This window comes from Brienomyrus brachyistius, chromosome 5 (genome assembly GCF_023856365.1).
Source record: "Brienomyrus brachyistius isolate T26 chromosome 5, BBRACH_0.4, whole genome shotgun sequence".
NCBI classification, from domain to species: domain Eukaryota; kingdom Metazoa; phylum Chordata; class Actinopteri; order Osteoglossiformes; family Mormyridae; genus Brienomyrus; species Brienomyrus brachyistius.
The window spans coordinates 24,188,658-24,205,184 of NC_064537.1; the positions used below are offsets into that span (position 1 = coordinate 24,188,658).

General features: G+C 42.9%; 1 protein-coding gene across 2 annotated transcripts; it reads left to right on the forward strand.

Moving 5' to 3' along the window:
* Nucleotides 1-3,358: 3,358 nt before the first annotated feature.
* stub1 (STIP1 homology and U-Box containing protein 1) lies at nt 3,359-16,326 on the forward strand. 2 transcript variants are annotated; one of them, XM_049015298.1, is made up of 8 exons: nt 3,359-3,671; nt 4,651-4,862; nt 4,962-5,160; nt 8,529-8,694; nt 10,334-10,421; nt 10,694-10,750; nt 10,834-10,950; nt 12,355-16,326. In XM_049015298.1, exons 2-8 carry the CDS (start codon nt 4,749-4,751, stop codon nt 12,478-12,480), a joined length of 867 nt encoding a protein of 288 aa, XP_048871255.1. In that variant the 5' UTR covers nt 3,359-3,671; nt 4,651-4,748; the 3' UTR covers nt 12,481-16,326. The 2 variants fall into 2 exon arrangements, with proteins under 2 accessions (XP_048871255.1, XP_048871254.1); XM_049015297.1 differs by having other exon boundaries at nt 3,359-3,474.
* The last annotated feature ends 201 nt before the right edge of the window (nt 16,327-16,527 follow it).

Genomic DNA, 16,527 nt, shown 5'->3' on the forward strand with positions numbered 1-16,527 from the left:
AAACATTAAGTGCAGGTGTGAAGTGCACTGTTAGGACAGTGTGTATCAGGCTCCTAGGAATGAAGTCCCATAAAGCAAGGAAGAGGCCTTCATCAATGAGAAGCAGGGAAGAGCCAGACTGCAGTTTGTAAAGAAAAGTATATATTATTCACAGCCGCACACCCATAAATTGAGAAATGAGTGAAACAAAAAATTGTACTGCGGACTCTGACTTTTTTACATGGCTGTATATATATATTTTATTCTCTGATTCTATTTTGTGCCTCGCATTCTATTCAATTGTAAGTTTAACTGCATACTAAATCTCATTGTACTTACAATGACAATACAGCATCTTTATCTTTATCACCAATAGACCCCATGTACATGCATGACATTTACAGATTGACACATCCGATTACTCACAAACCTACTAGGAAAATTTGCTATTACAAAACGTGGACTTAATGATGCCTAAGAAAAGCACTTGTTAAAGGCTGAGAGAGAAGAGCAGTGGAGTCAAAAATTTTTATCTGTCCAGCCGCCCCAGAGGACAGCACTTCCCATAATTGTTGATGCTCCTAATTAAGAGTAATTGCAAGAATCCAATGGAAATTGCCCATTCGGCGAGTCGTTTAGCTTTAGCGGAGTGAGTAGGCAAACACCTTGTTTATGGGAACGTCAGCAAGCATCCCCCAGGACTTGAAACAGCACACTTAGCATCACGCATCCATATCATCCGGTCATTTACTTATCTGCTCATTTACTTCCTACTCTCCAGAGAACCATGCAGTTATATATTTTTTTAAGGGTAAAGGACCTTGTTATACTGCAAAGCAGACTGGTATGAGAAATAATAATGAATTGCATTTACAGTGTGGTGGTGCAGTGGTTAGCACTGCTGCCTCACACCCCAGGGATCTAGGTTCGAGTCGCTGTTATGGCTCCATGTTTGTGGAGTTTGCATGTTCTCCCCATGTCATTCTGGGTATTCTGGTCTCCCCCCACAGTCTAAACACATGCTGGGGTTAATTAGAGTTATTGAATTGCCATAGAGATGCACGTGTGTGTTATTGGTATATGCCTGTGAGGGGTTGGTGTCCTGGCATATTCCCTGTAGCCACTGAGGTAGGCTTGAGAAATGCCTCCCATGATCCTGAACTTGACAAGTGGTTACAGAAAGTGGATGAATGATTGACAGTGTGGGTGGGTGTTCATGCCTTGGGTCCTCAAGCTAACCCCCAGCTTCCTGCGTGTTGCTTTTGTTTGACATACAGGAAGCAAAATACTTTGATAGGTTAAATGGGATGTATCGACGGCTAATGATGCATTACTGGGGGAGTCCGATAAACCCGAATGTCTTATTTAAAGATGTATTTGCATTGCAGTGGTACTGTGGTGATATTGAAGTTGCGATACTGACAGACATCTCCATTCTCATTCACTTTTAATGTGAAGCGCTTCCATACAAATGATGCATTTACTCTTTATTTGAGCCCTCATCCTACACGTGACATCTACCTTCCGCCATACTGCCAAGTAATTGAGAAGTAAAATTTTAATTGATGCTTTTAAATAATCGAGCTATCGTTATAGCTGTATTAAATTTGATGATTAATGTTGACACACCACAGCACACAGCACGCAGTGCACAACAATGAAATGTGTCCTCTGCATTTAACCCATCTGTGACAATGTGACATGGCAGGGGGCAGCTAATTCAGCACCTGGGGAGCAGTGCTTGGGGGTGGTACCTTGCTCAGGGTACCTCAGTGGTGTCTTGCTGGTCAGGGATTTGAAGCAGCAATCTTTCAATTACAAGTGCACTTCCCTAACCATTAGGCCACCACTGCCTACAGTGTGGGTGAATGTATACAGTAAGCAATATGGCAAAACTTTATTGTACCTTTTATCGTATTTGCAATTGCATCCACAAAGCAAATACTATGGGTGAATGCCCTTTGCAGCCAGCTTGCTCTTACCTACAGAGGGAAGTATAAAGAGAATTTCCCCACAGGGATCAATAAAGTACGTATTATTATTATTATATGCCTTCAGGAAGTGGACCATGCAGAGTATAATGTAAGTTTATCAGTGCACCCAGTCATACCTAGAAGCCACAAATGCCAAGCACAGTCAGGATCAGGTCCACAACGAGCCGAGTCAGGTTAACATACGTCACAAGAGTGACAACAAACAAGATGTTCTACATTATATGCAGTTGTGGGCAGCACAGTTATCAGGATGAGAGAAGCCTTGGAAGCCATAGATGGGCCATATGATAGCTGCAGTTATGTACAGCAATACTGTGACAAGCAGGAAGATGATCACAAATTTCCTCAGGCAGAAGGGCAGGCAGCAGTGTGAGGATGTTCACGAGGATGATGAACGGGGTAATGGGGTGGAACGATATCACGTACACCCAGATGCACCAGTACAAGTCAGGCTTTTTAACTTGCGCAGTGAGCGAAATGAGGATTATGCAGGTGGCAAAGGCCTCCAGGAGCTTAAAACACCTGGCCAGACACTCAGATGGTGCCTTTGTTAGCAAGTTTGCCTTTCACTGCTTCAATGGCGTACCTGAAGCTCGAACAGGACGTCACAGTAGTGAGCACCGCAAAAGAGCATCACAGACAAGCAAGAAAAAACAGACAGAGGCAGGAAAAACCATTATGGGAGACAGTACAGACATCCCGAGAGCAGTCACCCCCTGCATAATGCTCAGAATCTTCAGGATTAAATTAATCTGAGAGAATTCAATGATGGTGATAATCAATGTCATAACAGGACACAACATGCAGGTGAATATGCACCAAACACAGAAGGTGCAAAACACTGTAGCTCTTTAAAGATAAAAGTGAAATCATGGAGGAAATAATGACAAGGACATGCAGTATCCCTCTTTGCGACGTTGTGAATACAGGCGTGTTCATTTCTTCTTTCTAAATGTCAGCAGGTGTCTACTTTTCTTTTCCCTGGGTTCCCTCTCAGCCGTCAAAGCGGAACAAGTGTATGAAACTTGATGAAGGTGTGACTGTAACTTCATACTCAACTGGTTGGTGGAAAAAAAGCCTTGGTCTGGATTTGTACTTTCTGGACATGACCTATCCACCTCTATCTTTAATGGGTTATTTTTGTAACTAACTTCCCCAGCACTGCACAGGATAAACACACACTCACACCTAAAACCGAAATTATTTTTTTCAAAGGCACTCAAAGTATGCTGGATAAAGTCAGTATACAACATAACCAGCAGCAGGGCACTGGTTGTTTGTTATACGTTCATAAGTATAACAAATTACTTGGGCCTGATTGGTTAGTAACCCAGCGGGCAGTCTGCCGTATCCCAGCCTTAACTAGCACTTCCCTGACGCGCCTGCGTCATCATGAAAACACGGCGCCGCTAAGGCAGCCAGCTATCAACTGGCGCACCGAGTGACGAGCTCTTAAAAGGGGGGAAAACGAGGAATATATCAATGACTGACGTGATGTATGGTGTGTTTCATCTACCTTCCGAGGCACTGAGTGATTTTTTTCTATTAAAAAAGCAGTAAGGGCGAGAGGGAAAAGCGGAGTCCTTTGAGGCCGCACACGCCCGAGAGAGACCTCGGTCTTTCCTTGTGTCGACGGCGGCCTAGAGAGGGAGCAGCGCCGGCCGAGTGGACTGACCGTCCCCCACCGATTTAGCTGGCGTAAGGACACCTTCGGGATTGACAGGGGTGAAACGCGCTACTTTCGCTCAGTCAGGTCTAAAAAAATAAGTGGGGAAAACAAGATGTTAACCTTGTTGTTTAGGTGACTGAAGTAGCTTCGTGTTGCTAATTTGGTTCAGATTGGCTAACATTACCAACCTTAGCGTTAGTATTTGTATAATTGTCCCCTTTCAGCAGAAGACAGTCCACAAACGATAACTGTTTAAAGGGTACATAAATTACATCGTTATTTTTTATTATGTTGATAAGATATAGACGGTGTGTTGCTGATGCCGGTAATGCCTGTAATGTTACCTATTCCGAATAGCCGCGTGTTTTTTCGAATTGATTTGGCTAAAACGGGACACCCATGCTGGTTAGCTGGGTAGCTGTTCATTAACTAATTAATGCAGAACATCAAATAGTACGCTCCCGGAAAACCAGCGCGTGGGTCTAACTAGCTGTTTGTATCCGGAAATTGCCGCCCCCTTCGTGGCACGATCCAGGTCCCCCTCCCTCCCCCGTAGTCTTTATTTAAATAAAACTTGCATATCCTGAACTCAGTGACGGCGTTTTACCGGTCGATGTTACCCAGCGAAAACGGGACATTTGTATCCAACTTAGAACCTGACAGATCTGCGTTTTTAAATTTTTTTTATCTATGCTCACAGGTGGCCCGCAATGTCTGTCATAAACAGGATACATACTTGCAAACCGAGGGCATCCGGTGCAGATCCCAGTCAGCTGTAATACCCTTCAGTTAGGTCCTTCACCTGTACTGCTTCAGTGGGATAAATGGGCAAAATTGTCAATTGCAGTCTGGTGATAATGTTGAGGGGGGGGGTGTCATTTCAGCAACTGTTTGTAATAGTATTGCGTAATACATCAAGCCAGATTATTCCGTCTGTTACCTGTGTGGAAAGATGCTCCGCTTTGAATCCAGCGACGCTCCTTTTTACGTCCTTATTTTCTTGGCTAGGTGTGGTGACACACGGAGGTGGCAGGTACCCAGCCAGAGACACGGGGAGCAGGATAGGGAAGGAAGGTGGAGAGGGTGTCACAGGGCTGGCAGAGAAGATGTCGGGCAGCCCTGAGAAGAGTGCCTCTGCGCAGGAGCTGAAGGAGCAGGGCAACCGGCTCTTCCTCAACCGCAAGTATCAGGAGGCGGCGGTGTGCTACAGCAAAGCAATCGTGAGTACTGACAATGTGATGATGCGCATGCCTGTTGCACAAAGTAAGATACGCTCTCAGATCTGAATATTTATAAGGTTAGCTGTCGTCTTCCCCCAGAACCGAAACCCTTCTGTAGCCGTGTACTACACCAACCGGGCTCTCTGCTACGTCAAGCTACAGCAGCACGACAAAGCGCTGGGCGACTGCAAGCACGCCCTGGAGCTGGACAGCCAGTCGGTCAAGGCGCACTTCTTCCTGGGCCAGTGTCACCTGGAGCTGGAGAATTACGACGAGGCCATTGGCAACTTGCAGAGAGGTCAGAAAGAGCCCCAGGTCTCGCCTAAAGGCAACAGCAAAATTAGCTTAATGTTCCATCTAAGTAGGGGTGTCCCTGCTGGAGTGGCTGTGTGTAAATAAGCTTACATTTTGCTTGAACATATGCTTTTCGTAAAACATTCCACTTCGCACTACATGCTGAACTAAAGTAGTGACTTTTAGGGATGCATCGATTTATTTTTTTTTTATTTTTTTTTTGAGACCAACTATGACTACTACTGATTCCAATTTTATTCGTTTAATAATCAGAAGACTAAACATTTTTAAAATGCTTCTTTAATGAACTTTCTGGAAGCAGAATATTTTTTTAAAACACTTTTTCAAATAATTCGACACATTCGACCAATTTTTAAGTTGGCTGTTCGAAATGTTTTTGCGGTTGGCCTAGTTCATCCACGGACAGCTTTCTGTTCACATGTCTGCAAAGAATCTCCAAACAGACAGGTTTCCCAAAAGTGTTTTACCTTGCCTGTTTTTGGGAGGTGGGAAGGTGAGGGACGGGGGGGACATGACTCTTGCTGGAAACTGATTTTGAAGTAGGGGAGTGATATGGCCAGAATGTCATGTCATAATACTTGTAGCTTTTCTCATGATCCACATTATAGATCCGTTTTTTAGAATTTGTGTAATAATGTCAACAATTTAAAAAAGATCAGTTAAGTTTAGTCGAAGATCTAGTGACTAAATTGAGATCAATTGATGGATGGGCATAGAAGTGTGATATACAGACAGCACTGAGATGTTAAGTTGAAACTGCTTTGTTTCAGGTTGATCTGTTTTGTACTGTTGCAGCCTTGAACATGCAGGCGTTGGGTGATCGGCACTTGCCTGTTTTTTCTCGTTGTAATAGTGTTATTAAGAAGTGCACTTGTAACTGGCCATTCATTGCCTCAGCTTAGCCACACTTATGCCTAGTCTGCTCTCACACAGCATGTATGTTTGTAACGTGCTATTTTCCTCACTTGTAGGTCACTGGACAAAAACCTCTGCTAAATTAAATGTAAATGAAGTGGAAAAAATTGAAATGAAACTTTATTGATCCCCGTAGGGAAGTTCTCTTTTCGCCTACCTCATCTTGCACTCCATGACACACAGACACATGCGTAGGTGAGAGCAGCTGCCACCTGTAGCCACGCCCATGGAGTGCTGTAGTACTTTATTGCAGTTCTTACAATACCTCTAAAATGTGCATTGTGGGTGCAATCTCAAGTATGATAAAAGATACGATAAAAGTTTGCTATATTGCCTATATTCGTTTACTTGATTAAACTCGATTTATTTAAAAGCATCGATTTAAAATTTTCCTTCTCAATTACTTGGCAATATGGCGGAAGGTAGATGTCACATGCAGGATGAGGGGTCAAATAAAGAGTAAATGCATCATTTGTGTGGAAGCGCTTCACATTAAAAGTGAATGAGAATGGAGTTGTCTGTCAGTATTGCAACTTCAATATCACCACAGTACCACTGCAATGCAAATACATCTTAAAATAAGAGATTTGGGTTTATCGGACTCCCCCAGTAATGCATCATTAGCCATTGATACATCCCACTTAGCGTTTCAAAGCCATTGATATGTTCCATTTAGCTTCTCGAAGTAGCCTAGCCTGTCTTTGTCATCACTTTGGCAGTTTGTTCAGTTTATTGGGAATCCTGTATGTCAAAATAATTGCTGCTAAAACAAAGGTTACCCCTTCACTTAGCCACATCATTTTGCACAATACAGTATGTAATAACCAATTGACATTATTTTTTGTTGCCATATTGCGTGTTTTGAGTAGGACTGAAATGAGATTAGAAAAAGATCATATTGTGATATTTAGGAGTTGAAAATGAACTATATAGTCAAATGCAGAACTTATCTACCTTTAACCTATCTACCAAGAGTCTGTTAAATAACTTGGTGTTGCTGAGAGTTGCGCCAACAGACAATTTCTCACAAACGGGCCACACAGTCTATGAATCTGTCTAGCAGAAAGGACAAAACCGATTGGTTGTCTTGGAGATCAGATCCAGTATTCCTGCAGAAACAGCAGCAGTACACTTTAGATTGATTTTTTTTTTAAACCAATACTAGATAATTCTGAAGAGGAACTATCACTAAAATTCCAAAGCTTGCTAAGTTTGGTTTCCTGAGACTAAGTAAATGTTTTGGCACGATTTATTGATGGTTTTAACCCAGCAGACTGTGGCGGTCCTTGCAATGTGACGATTGCATGTTAATATCAACATGGCATTTCATGCACATCACACATCGTGCAACCCTAGCTGTACAATGGTGCATTGAGTAGCACTGTCGCCTCACACCACCGCTTGTGTGTCTGAAGTTTGCATGTAATCCTCGTGTGTGGTTGCCTCTGCGCCAGATCAGTCGATTTCCTTATACTGTCAAAAAACATCAAACTTAAGTGAACCCGAGTGGCTAAAGTGACCGTATGTATGACCAAGTGTGCACTCTGTGGTTGCTTCCTACCTTGTGCCAATTGCCATATGTTATGTTATGATTATATTATATATAAACGATAACTAAACGAGTCATCAGATTAATCGCTAGATTACTCGATTATTAATATAATCGATTGTGACGTCCCTAATTGCCTACCACTAGCTTGGAACTAAAAGTAATGTCAGATAGTAAACTACTTGATCTGTAGACTGGTTTAGACTGGTTGGCCGATTGCCAGTCAGCACCAATCAGGTCAAAAATTGACCATTTCCAAGCACTAGCTATTTGTTTGGTGCATCCCTAGCAGTTGTCAACTCCACTTTTAGTATCATATACATGGCTCGTAACTTTAAAAAAAAAAAAAAAACGCTGAAATCCAACAGTATTAACGACTGGAAAGAATAATACACTGCATAGAGCTTCTGTTTTTACTGCCTTTGACATTTGCTCTCTCCATGCTAGTGTTTGCTGCATGGCTGTTGCTAAGTGCTGCTGCTGGTAATTTTGTCGTACTCTTTCTTATGTTTAGTTAATTGTTTTATATGAACTTGTTTTCATACCACATATAGATATTTTAACACATTTTTTTCATTAGCTATGCATGTGTTTTTTTATTAATTTTGAAGTACTACAGAAAGTACGTTTTCTGGTTCCATTTATTTTGCTTGTTTATGTTAGTGATCGATCAAGTAGTATCAGTTATAGGCATTGGTGCATTGTCACGAGGATGAGTACAAGTACATGAACACTTTATCGGACCCATTACTGATACTAGTATCGGAGTTGATGTACTCCTAGTGACTTTATCGTAGGTACCAGAGCTTTAGGGGTTTATAAGGTTTGTAGGTTCTAGTTATTTCTGGTCAGTTTGTGTATCACATGTTCTGCTTTTCTCCTCTCAGCCTACAACCTGGCGAAAGAGCAGCGTTTGAACTTTGGAGATGACATCCCCAGTGCGCTCAGAATAGCCAAGAAGAAGCGCTGGAACAGCATCGAAGAGAAGCGCATCAGTCAGGAAAACGAGTTGCATGCCTATCTCACCAAACTAATTCTGGCTGAAAAGGAGAGGTGAGCACGTTCAGCTGCCTGTCCAGCTTTCCTTACCCGCCTAGTACATTGTTTTGATTTTTAAACTGTTTTCAGTCTCTTTTTTTCAGTCTGTTCTCCTTCAGTGATCTGTCAAAGTTCCAGCTCTATGGTTGAAATATAGGGTGCAATTCCAGACATACACACACGAGGGCAGTAAATAACCCTCAGTTTGCCTGAACCTCGTATCCTTGATTTCTAGGATGGAAAGTGAGTACACAGTCTTACCAAGCACACAATAGGCGTACAAGGCAGCAGCAGTGCTTATTAAACCACTGTTCCATATTATTATACAATACAATTATGAACAATATACTTTAATTGTTGCTACGTTTATGTTGGGTTCTTGGTGCCGCTAAAGGTGATTCTACTGAAATCATCTTGAAGCAGACTCATTGTTGGTTCTTTGCCTTCATGATTTGAGCAGCCGTTGCTATGGGTTCTGTCATTTAAGCGAGCGCCTGCTCTCACTCGTATTCCCCTGTTAATAATGGAGGGTCATTGCATGCATCGTGTCCCAGGTTTGCAGGCGCTGTCCTAACCGCTACATTTTACCAGTTTCCTGAATCCCTGTATTTAGGTCTGTAGCTGTAGCACTAATAGCGGCAACTAAAAACAGCAACTTGGTCTGTCCACCTATAACGTCCCTGGGAAGCTGGTGCATGGAAATATTGTAAAGAAGCCCAGCTTTGTCATATGCGTGATTGTAGTGGTACACCAGCAGTGAAGCAGAATTGCTTCAGCTCCAGGCTGTGCAATAAACAAGATGGAAGAGTAACAAAATTAACACAACTTAAAATAAGTATTAAAAATAGATAAATATATAAATGGCACACAAAAATAAAGAATAAGTTACAGGAAAATATGAGAAAATATTTTAAGTGCAGGTTGCAGTCATAGCTTATTTTAGTTTTTAATCGGTGGCAATAATGATCGTAATGGCCTGGGGGGTAGAAGCTTCTCAGCCTCTCGGCCGTGGCCATAAGGCTCCGGAGGCGCCTGCCTGAACACAGCTGCTGAAATATTTGATGGCATGGGTGGTAAGTGCCTCTAATTAGGCTTGGGCTGTGTCTATTTTTTTTCAGGATTTCTAAATACCAGGGTAATACAGTCATCTTGCCCAGGCTTACCTCTGATGATATTTAATGCCCTTGATCTACATCACTTGATGTAGCTGTCCAGCAGGGTTGGCAAGTCTGACCTGGTCATTCTCCCAGAGCTCTGTATCGCCCTCTGCAGGGCTCTGTGGTCATCAGAGCTGCAGCTGTCATACCGGGCAGCGATGCTCCCAGAAAGCATAGATCCCACATCAGCACTATTGAAGGTTATTTGTAGCGTAGAGGAAATTTAGAATTTCCTCCGCTGCCTCAGATGATACAGTCTCTTCCTAATGGTTGTGCTGGGGAACTGGGCTCTTTATTTGTAGCCAGGTTTCAAAATGAGGCGTAACAATGAGCATTAGTGCACATGGCCTGCCAGCCTGCTTTTGTTTTTATCTGGAACCTGCACGCAGTGATGTCATGCAGATCTGATTGCCATACGGTGTTATGTGATGCGTGTGCATATGCCGGTATGAATATGACCGGCCCACTAGAGTAGCCTTCCTGTGCCTCTGCTCTAGGGAATTGGAAGAGTGGCGGAAAAAACAAGACGAGGGCTTGGAAGACGGCAGAAACCGCAGCGAAGGAGCCAAGATCCAGTCCAAACACGTGAGTGGCGCCTTCACACTTCAGGGCGTAGGCTTCCTCCAGTACCACTCAGATCCTTAGCTGCCCAGCTCTGGGTGGAAGGAAACGGCCTTTTCATGAGCGCGCGTGCATGCGTCGCCGTTATTATTAAATCTACGCACACATCCAAAGTCTGTTTACTGGAGACCCTCCTCCATGTACCCTGCTGTCAGGTTGTCATTGGTATTCACTTGCTCCCGGCGTTTTAGACCGAATGCTAAAATGTCTCTAACACTGTTTGCTCTCCTGGCCAGGACAAATACCTGTCAGACATGGACGAACTCTTCTCACAGGTGGACGAGAAGAGGAAGGTGAGCGTTCGGCCCAGCATGTCCCCCTCCGCCCAGATCTGCTTGCATGACACTAAGTGGCCCTGCTGTGTCCCGCTCCGCAGAAACGTGAGATTCCCGACTACTTGTGCGGCAAGATCAGTTTTGAGTTGATGAGGGAGCCGTGCATCACCCCCAGTGGGATCACCTATGACCGCAAAGACATCGAGGAGCATCTACAGGTGAGCAAACGTCTGTCCGTCCTTCCATCAGTGATTACCCAGAACAGGGCCGTGGGCGACAAAGCATTTACAGCCACCCCTGGCTCCTGTGCTATGTCTTAACATTGATTAAGTACACTACCATTAAATTGTAAGGCTTTTTATTGTCAGTCCTGAACTGAGTGTGATATCTGGATGCTTGTTTCTCTTTTCATTTTAATATTAACAGAATCATAGTTGAGGGAAAGTTAGAGTATGTTGCATGTGTAGAAAAACACAGTATGTCTGTAACGTATCATTTAAATTTAGCTGTGGTTGTTTTCCACACAAATCGCTTCAAGTGTGGTGAGCTTGTTAGGGCAAGCAGTTAAATCAGAGCTCATTTGAGTTGAGGTGTGAGCTGCTTAAGTGATGTCACACTTCTCTTGTGAATTCATTTTATTTGCTAATTTGGGTGGATGTCAGCTTAAGCCTCTGAGGGATCCTGCTGGAGTCTGATCAGAAGTCGTGCAAGACCAGTGCACTGTTCTTCCAATGCGTGCGCTTTTAAGCCTAGTTCATAGGTCACTTTTCCGCATGTGCTGTTGGGCTGCAGACGGTCGCGTGCATGTAAGCTTATGTTCATACTGCATTTGGCCGCAGTCGTCAGGGGTTGGGGTCTGTGCATGCATGCAGCAGTGATACCCCCCCACACCAGGAAAGGGAAGATTTATTACCACAAACACAATTTCAAACAATATAGTGAAATATAAGTTGTTAGTCTAGGTGATATTAAGGTAATATGACACAGCATGGTAACTTCAAATCCTTATGACAAAATGAGCCAGACACCCCCCCCCCCCGCGGTAAGATTTAGTAGTAGTGTTCTTTTTCGAAATGCAGTATATCACGGTATAATAATTTGGACAGTATAATTTTTTTGGGCAGTAAAAATTTCATATGCTGTTACCTCCGCTTCTCCTACAACAATCCCTCGCTATCTTGGTTGACCTTTTGTCTGTGAAAACACCTAGTTAGTTTTGTCATGCATGCGTAGTTGACGCACATGGATGTGCTTGATCTCGATCTCCACCGGGGGGGGGGGAACTGGGCTGCATCCACAGCCGTCTGGCGCAAACCCCTGACGACAGGATTTGTCAGCTGACCCTGTGTGCGACTGAAAGTGCATGCAGAAAAGTGAAGTATGAATTGGCCTTAAGGGACAGCCTTACTCTCCTCTGAGAGGCGCAGCCGGAGCACACCTCGCGGAGCTCTGCCGTACGCGGGAATGTTGTCTTGGCCAATTGCGTCAGTAGAAGGACATGGACCATCGAGTGTGACAGTATAGATTTCCAGCAGTCGTCCTGGTTTATTCAGGGTGTCACTTGCAGTCTGGCATTGCCGCTGTTCCCTTCCTGTGAAGTAACTTTATGCATTGTGCCGCAGCGAGTGGGACATTTCGACCCCGTTACCCGAAGTCCTCTGACCCAAGATCAGCTGATTCCCAACCTGGCTATGAAGGAAGTAATAGATGCCTTTATCCTGGAGAACGGCTGGGTTGAGGACTACTGAGCCCAGAAGAGCAGGAGGAGGAGAGTGAAAAAGGAAAACGAAAAAGAACCAGGATAAAATGGAGGAGGAAAACAATCTTACATGGCCTCCTGGGTTTGCACTTTAAACACACAGGCAGCAAATCAGCCTGCCAGAGGGGAGCAAAGAGCTTCGACTGTAACCTTCATCAGTACTTCTCCACTTTTTCAATCTCCTGTCCCCATCGTTGTCTCTGCCTGCAAAGCCCCAACCCCTGCCTAACCCCATATAACTGGCCTCACCCAGAGTGTTTTATTTACAGTTCATCCTATTAAAGTACAAATTTGCTTTTATCACAGTCCTGTTCGCACATTAACTGTTCTGCCATATTGTTTTCTTTTCTTCTTTTGTTTCATTTAATGTTCCTTCCTATTCTTAAAAATTAAACCAATCCTTTATCTGTTCCTCTCTGTTGCAGATGGAAATCGTTCTGTTGACCTTAAATACCAAAAAGACTATCACGATATTTTACAATCAATGTTTTAGAAATGTCTCAAACAGCTGGTTACTCTGCCCAAAGGCTTCTTTAAACTAGATATTTGCAGTGTATGGAGCATAATGTAAAGTCAGTGATAAGTCCACTGTGGCTTTGAAAGCTGTCCTAGATGGTATAACAATTCAAGGAAGGTTGTAAGCCTTATCTGGTAATGCAAGAGACCTGGTTTGCCCTTATCCTGTTCTTGAAGGAGGTTGCTAAATCTCCACATAAAATTTCACTCCTCTGTGAAACAATCCCTTTTCTCTGGACAATACTGCTGTCGTTGAAGACATCGAGACCATACCTTTATCCTGCGGTTTAGTGTGTTGTTTTTTTTTTTTTTGGCATGCAGAATGGATCCTAGAATGCAATTTGTGTCTTTCTGCAGTTTTTTTTTTTTCCTTTTTCCATTTTTCCTACAGATCCTGGAGAGGCATAGATGTCTGGGAATGTACATGTGATTGCGCTTGCAGTAAATATGTCTGCTGTATGTGTATCTTTAAGTGTGTTGGGTGTAAGATGAACATGTGGATGATGCTGGCCAGCTTTGCAGTGTGGAAACAGAAAGGCATGCGTTATCTCCTCTGCAGCTTGAGGTGTCACGAAGAGGTCTGGTCTACAGGGTCTGCGCATAGTGGTCTGGACTGTTCGGGAGGACCGGATTATGCGGTGGTCTGGACTGCTTGGTTGGGGGCTGGGTAACACAGCAGTCTGGGGACTGTATGTCATGGTGAGCTTAACTGCTTAGTCAGGACTGTTTGGTTAGGGACTGGGTGTCACAGACGATTTGACTGCTTAGTCTGGGGCCAGGTAACATGGCGCTATGGACTGCTCGGTCAGGGACTGCGTGTCCTGGTGGGCTTGACTGCTTGGATCGGGGCCAAGTTCTGTGATGATCTGGAACTCTAGGCTGCATAGTAGTCGTGCCTGGGTCAGGAGGTGGCCTTGACCTCTGACTTGGCAGATGCTCATTGGTGGTCAGGGCTGTCAACGTGTCACTGACTTCCTGCCTTTAGTGGTTAACAGCCAGTAAGAGGTGCTGCAGAACATTTTGAAAACACAATTCAGAATAAATTATTCATAATTGTATAATGGATTGAAATATCCGTCAGACGAAAAACATACTATTCATTACAGTTTTGATCCGTGGGTGTATTTGTACGTACACACACGTCTATTGAATTTCCATCTACACTGAGAAGTGCGTCTCCTTTGTGTGTGTGCATGTATGTGTTTGGAGGTTGTACTGTGCATTGAATACAAATTAAATACCTGCAAGCAACAAGGGACTTGATTAATGGTGTATCCATGCGCGTCATCCCATGTTCCCATTTCCTGTGGGATCAATTTTGAAATGGTTAGTACCTGTAGGGGAATGCAATCTGTTTTTGGGGAAGGGATGTTCAGCCATTGTGTCATCGTGTGACTGTAAATCTTCATCACTGTCTTATCAGTACAACTGTTAAGTGTTAAAGATAATAGTTATGGTGTGGTTGTGTCACACTAAAGTATAAAATTGAGATTTTAACCTGCTAAATCTCATGTTTGGCTGGTAGGTTTATTTTTCCAGTGAGAAGATCTGACTTTCAAAGAGGCTGATATGATGTAAATATTATGCTCAGAACTTGCAGCATTTTTTTAAGGTGTCAGAGTTGTAAAAATTGTTTGGATTTTCTTGGACCGTTAGTACTATGCAATTCAGTAGAAAGAGAGGCTGATGAAATTGCTTAGTATGACTTGGTTGTGTCTTTCCTGAGTATTCGGTTGAAGGCCTCATCCATTCAAATTATCCCTAACATAAAATTGGGACACTGTAAGTAAATCATGCCAGTTAAAAGCTGTAGATGCTTTTTACTCGCAGGACTGAATGGAAGACACTGTTACATTTGTATGAATTTAAGTGCAGCATTGTGAAATTACTATAACATAAAATTCTTAACTTTAGTACATTGAAAATCTGAGAGACCACATTTTTTTTCTATTCTGCTGAAAGGAAATTGAGTCTTGTCTCACAGATCCATCTTGGAATTTGGTTATGTCATGTTTTATTTTATTTTTTTTAAAGTCCATACCTTGTTGTCTGCCTCTCTGGGCTTATGTTTGAGTCTCTGATTATATATGAGGTTGTGACGAATTATATATGTGTATATGCTTGTGTTTTGGACAAAATGATAGCTGTGACATTATAGTGCATTTTCTCTGACGGCTGGTTTTGTTTTTCTTGCCTGTATGGATTTCAGGTAGGATATCTGTGGGTTTCTTGACACTTTACATTGTACCATTCCACAATTAATTCCTAGTGAAAATAATTTATTTTTGTGATTTGCAGATGGTTTCCCTTTAATGTAATGATTAGTAAATTAAGACCAAAATTTGCAAAATTGGGCATTTTCATAAACCTGATATGCTATAAGCAAATCCTGGGGTCTCAGTTTTGTATGTGATTCGCCCAGAGTAGGTCAACTACAGGATCGCGTTACCTGGGCAATTGTTAAAGCCAATTAATTAATGCTAATTTGGCCGTTCGGTTTCGCTACATTTCAAATGTGCTGTGCTCTGTGGAGGACATATGAAATTAATATGCTGTTCTTTTTTGTCTTGATTTACTTCTAACTGTGTGTATTCAAAATATTTAATGTAAGCATCCTTAGCAAGTGGGAGGGGACACATGCAGATTTGAATTGGATATTGACAGAAGTTGTCCTGTAAACTTCCCATGGGAGAAGCGTCTTGAAGAGAACTTCACTCCTTCGTGGTCCTTTGCTGGTTTACGCGGAAGCTGGATCTACCGATGTGACCTAAAGTTCTGTCCGCTTTCTGCTCATGTGGAGAAGATGCCAAACAAAGCTGCTGGGACTGAATTGCATTCTGTGGATCTGATTTGGCTCATTCTATAGTGGCACTTTCTCTGAGAGCAATCTTTGAAATTCCTTACCAGTGTGGATGGAAGCTAAAACTTCCTTGAGTGTATCCTGTATATTTAGTTGCATTTAGGACCCTGATGACACGTGGATAATCCCGCTGACTTTGATCCTGGGTAGCTCCTTACTGCGATGAAATCTCAGAATGACGACGCCTTATTTACCAACGGGCCTCTTGGCAGTTACCTGATTTGCAAATGGATTATAGAGTCGTGTGACAGACTATCTATGGAGCCGGTGGTCTTACTGTGAAGCCAGCAACCCTGTGTGTGGTGGAGCACTTCTGTAGTCCTTGGGACAGTTCTACCGTGGTAATAATGTTGGGTTCACTCTGAATGTCGCACAGCACGATGATACAGATACATGTGTCATGCTGTAATACAGTGTTAATATGTAATGCTTATGAGTTAATAAACAATTGACAAACGAGGAGTCTTCACCTGCTTGAGGGTGTTAATCTTGAAGTAAATGTTACTGAAAAAGAAGGAAAGATGATTTTGTAAATCAATATTTAAATGTTTTCACACATTTTGCAATAGAAATGACTCATTAAATAGTTTCATGGGGTTGAATATAGTGTATTTGGGCTGTATTGCTCCCTTTCTGCTTCCCCCTCCGTCCAATCAGTAT

Coding starts and splice junctions, on each gene's coding strand:
- stub1 (XM_049015297.1), top strand. Junction 5,161..8,528: donor CATTGGCAACTTGCAGAGAG/GTCAGAAAGAGC, acceptor TTCTCCTCTCAG/CCTACAACCTGGCGAAAGAG. Junction 10,751..10,833: donor AGGTGGACGAGAAGAGGAAG/GTGAGCGTTCGG, acceptor CCCGCTCCGCAG/AAACGTGAGATTCCCGACTA.